Below are 4184 nucleotides of genomic sequence, written 5' to 3'. Positions count from 1 at the left end.
TCCTCCCCCCGCACTTCCAGGGCCCCACAGGCCACCGCAGCGGCAGCAGCGGTTAGAGCCATTGGCAGCACTGGCAAGTAAGTTTTGTTGTCCTGTTTGGCTGGGCATCTCCCCTTTCCCAAGGAGATGATAGATCGCTAGGTTATATCTACCAGGAGTTTCTTTCCGTCCTTGCGGCAGCCTTTGGGCAGTATCTGAAATCTCAGTTAAACCTGTGTTGCTTGAATCCCGACTTGAAGCCCTAATCCCAACACCACAGAACAATTTATTCAGGTGAGGTTTTCCCCCTCGTCATAAAGCCCTTGTTATAAACTTTTTATATAAGTATATAAAACTGTTAAAGGTAAGCTCTGGTAACTCTGTGACCAGAAGCAGCCCTTGCTGTTACCCATCTCCAGGGACCAAGCGATGGCCAAAACAGGAGAGCGAGAAGTGGAATGGGACAGTAGAGGGGTGTAGAGAGGGTGGTCATGGAGATGGGAAGCACCAGCCTGAGTAGACCTCTAGGTTGTTCAGGTGCAGTGGGTCCGAACCCTGGCACAGCACAGGCCACTGGGTATTAATTATTAACATGTTAATTGCTGCCCTGATGCTGCAATAAGGTGGGGTGGGGGAACCATTTGGTGCAGGAGACCACACTTCCCTTTGCTGAGCAGCAGTTTTGCTCCCTGCACAGTCACCCTCAGGAGATGTCCTCACCACTTCTTCCCTCTCCAGGTCTCTGCCTCGTCCGACCCCCGTTCGGCCAGGGGTGAGGAGCTGCCGCCATCAGGCAAGGCGCGGGGGCTGAGGCGCAGTGGGCAGGCTGGCCCGCGGCGGCACAGGCGCCGTGGGGTGGCTCAGCAGGCTGCCAGGAGCCCAGCGGTGCCCCAGCCCAGCAGCGCTGGCCGGGAGGAGAGCCTGCCCTTCGTGCTGGACCTGCAGAGCTTGCCAGGGCTGGCCAACGTGGACCTGAGCGCTCAGAACCCCAACATCCAGGTGGGGACCAGATCTGGGTGGGCCATGGGGGGGATGTGGGTGAGCACCGCATGTGCTCCCCAGCCGTATTTGATTCCCTAAGAGGAAGGATCTCGTGAGCGGAGTCCATGTAGCCACTGCCCTCTGTCTTCTTGGTAACTACCAGATGCAAATAGCTGGCACACACAAACTCCTTGCCAGAGGAATTTGCTCATGGCCTTTTCCCTGCCCCAGCCCCTCTCCGTAGAGCAGGAGCAAATGCTCCTACAGGGGTAAACTCTCAATTTCTGAGGGTGATGTTGGACCCTGTGGGTGACCACCAGCCCCTCTGTACCTCCTGCTTTGCCCCTGCTCAGTCCCTCCAGATGAGGCGAGACCTCTTGCGCTCCTCGTGTGTAGCTCAAAGCATCTCTGGTCTCTTGGGCTGGGAACCAGTGCAAGGGCTGGTAGGTCTGTCACAGAGCTGTGCCTCGTATCTGGCTTCATATCTGCCCTCCAGGTGACCATCGAAGTGGTGGATGACCCTCAGGCTGAGATGGAGATGGACTTGTTGAAGGAGACAAGCAATGACTGGTCCCTGACATCCTCTGAGTGGTTGTCCCACAAGGACCTCTTCTGGCCCCTCTTCTGGGAATACACCGACCATGCTGAGGAGGAGGAGGAGGAGGAGGAGGAAGAGGAAGACAATCTGGATGTAGGGGACAGGGAGGAGGAAGAGGAGGATGATGAGGAGGAAGATTACACAGCAGAGTATGAGGAGGAGTCATCCATGCTCAGTGGAGTGGGAAGTGACTGGGATCAGCAGTGGCCTGGGCAGAAGAACTGGATCTTTAAGGAAAAATATAATTACGGTGAGTCCTTGGCTGCACGCAGCTGCCCTGCGGACCAGCACTGCCCTCCCCTGCCCTGCCTGACCCACAGCCCTGTCTCACTGCAGGGGAAACAGCCCTGCACTGGGGATTACAGCACGGTGGTGCTCAGCTCCTACTTAAAAAATAAGCAAGCGTGCCAAGGAGCAAGGCTAGCACCTAGCTGGGGCTACCAGTGGTCAGACACACCAGTGTCCCAGCGGGAATTGCCCTTGCATGTCATCAGACTGGAGCATGGACTCTAGTGAAGGCATGCTTAGAAGAGAAATAAGGTGTAAATGTTTAATGGCAAGTGCTGCTGCCGTCAGCTCAGGTCACTGTGGTGACACCAGTCCCAAAAGCCTTTGCCACAGACCTGGGCACCCCCTAGGAGAGGAGCTGCAGAGGGCTAGATGGCAGGTGCCAGTGGGCAGACAGGCCAGGGCACCGCAGCAGCTCCCTCCTGCAGCTTCCCAGCCACAAGCCTAAAACTAGTCAACCTTTGCTAATGCATGCTGCTTCAGCATCATGGCCAGTGCATCGAGCAGGTTTGGTGAGGATGGGGATGGGCAGCAATGCCTGTCTAGGTCAGTACGACCACGAGCAAAGCTGTGAGAATGAGACCCTTGGCTTGGGGACTGCTTCACTGGGGTGGCCAGTGAGAACAGGGTTGGCCCTTGGCATCATGTGGCTGGACACCTCCATATGCCCTGGTCAGCTCTGGCACTGCATCCCTGTAAATGATGTCCCAGGGACAGGGCAGAGCTGAGGGAGGTCCCAGATGGCTGCTGGCTCCCCTCCTGCTGTGGGTTTGCTGAGGTCCACCACCCTCTGCCTCTTCCCTGCCGTGCAGACTATGAAGATGAGGAGGAGTGGAGCCCATGGTCCCCTTGCAGCATCACCTGTGGCAGTGGCAACCAGAAGAGGACCCGGTCCTGTGGCTATGCCTGCACAGCAACGGAGTCGAGGACCTGCGACCTGCCGCGCTGCCCTGGTGAGCCCTCAGTCATACCAGTGCTTGGGCACTGTCCGGCCCCGACATGGGCTGGTCCCCTGCTGCTGTGGGTTTAGCATTGCTTGTGCTTCAAGAACTAGTTATGCTTAATGTGATCCGGGCTAATGACCACGGGGATTTGTTTCCACAAAGAAGCTCTGATGGGGCTTCATGGCTCCCCAGGCAGTTCCACGGTGCCCAAGGGTGGTAGAGCTGTTGTCTAGCTTAGTGTGCGACTCCTTGCACCTCTCTCACACTGGTAGCTCGAAATCTTCTCCTGAGGTGTATTTAGAGCCGTTTCCATCCACTGGGATTTGCATAACCTACAGCCTTGGGTGGGTCTGTCCTGCATGTCTTGCTGCTGGCCATCCCTTTTGGGCACAGGGCTGTGCCACCAAAGCAGTGGCGGGAGAGGGGGTGGAAGATAGGTGGTGTCTGGTGCCCTTATGGAGGGGAAAAGCCCACTGCTCCTCCTGGTGTTCAGCCTGGCTCTTTGGTTGTTCTTTTTTTTTTCCCCTCTCAAGGAGCAGAGGGGGAAATGGTCTTCCCCACAGAGGAGACGCCTTTCAAAAGTGACAACACCACAGAGCTGTTCAACTCAGGTCAGCCTCTGCCTCTGCCTCTGCCTTGCTCTGGGGGCTTTGGTGCCAGACCCCACGGGGGGTGTAGCTGGCTGGTGGGGAGGGCTCTGCTGAGGGCTCCCACATCTAGTGTCCAGACCTAAGTCACCCAAACCACTGCCCACGTGCAGGCTTCAAAAGTCATGCTGGGAAACCTGGTTCCTCCCACAGACCCGGTACAACACAGTCCTGCTTTACGGTGCGGTGGCTGAGGCCAGCCTGCCACATGCCTTCTCCCATGACAGGGTGCTGCCAGCCCAGACCCTGTAGCGATGGGTGCCCCGGGCAGACCCCTTGTGAGGGACAGCTCTGCCCCAGCACAAAACTCTTCCCCTCTGTCTCTGCTTCGGGGTCGGAGCTTGGCTGCAGCTCATCCCAGCAGCCTGGCTGCTCCTGCCTGGCGGTTGCAGGCTCCACTGGTGGTGCTGGCAAGGCTGTGGGCAAATGGCAGCTGGGTAAAGCGGGGTGCAGGGTGCGGGCTGCGTGTGCCCTCACCCTTTTGGTGCCCTCCCCCCTTCCAGAGGTGGACAGCTGTGAGAAGTGGCTGAACTGCAAGAGCGACTTCCTCACCAAGTACCTGAGCAAGGTGCTGACGGACCTGCCCAGCTGCCCCTGCTCCTACCCGCTGGAGGCTGTCTACAGTGCTGTCAACCTGCGGGATGAGCGGCAGGGCAAGAGCTTCCGATGGCGGGACGCTAGTGGCCCCAAGGAGCGCCTGGGCATCTACAAGCCGACGGCACGCCTCTGCCTGCGCTCCATGCTACC

The 4184-nt window shown here is 58.0% G+C and overlaps 1 protein-coding gene across 1 annotated transcript in view; it reads left to right on the top strand.

The window, feature by feature from the left end:
• The first annotated feature begins 408 nt into the window (after window positions 1-408).
• The window catches only part of ISM2 (isthmin 2), a 3963-nt gene continuing 187 nt past the window's right edge, over window positions 409-4184 (top strand). Inside the window, exons 1-6 of the mRNA XM_009887054.1 lie at window positions 409-445; window positions 677-978; window positions 1457-1808; window positions 2659-2799; window positions 3324-3401; window positions 3941-4178. Of these exons, the coding sequence (XP_009885356.1) occupies window positions 409-445; window positions 677-978; window positions 1457-1808; window positions 2659-2799; window positions 3324-3401; window positions 3941-4178 (1148 nt within the window). The remainder of the gene's footprint in view (window positions 446-676; window positions 979-1456; window positions 1809-2658; window positions 2800-3323; window positions 3402-3940; window positions 4179-4184) is intronic.

The sequence above is a fragment of the Charadrius vociferus genome, unplaced genomic scaffold (assembly GCF_000708025.1).
Source record: "Charadrius vociferus isolate BGI_N301 unplaced genomic scaffold, ASM70802v2 scaffold14, whole genome shotgun sequence".
Taxonomy (NCBI): domain Eukaryota; kingdom Metazoa; phylum Chordata; class Aves; order Charadriiformes; family Charadriidae; genus Charadrius; species Charadrius vociferus.
This window is presented reverse-complemented; position numbering and strand designations above follow the sequence as displayed.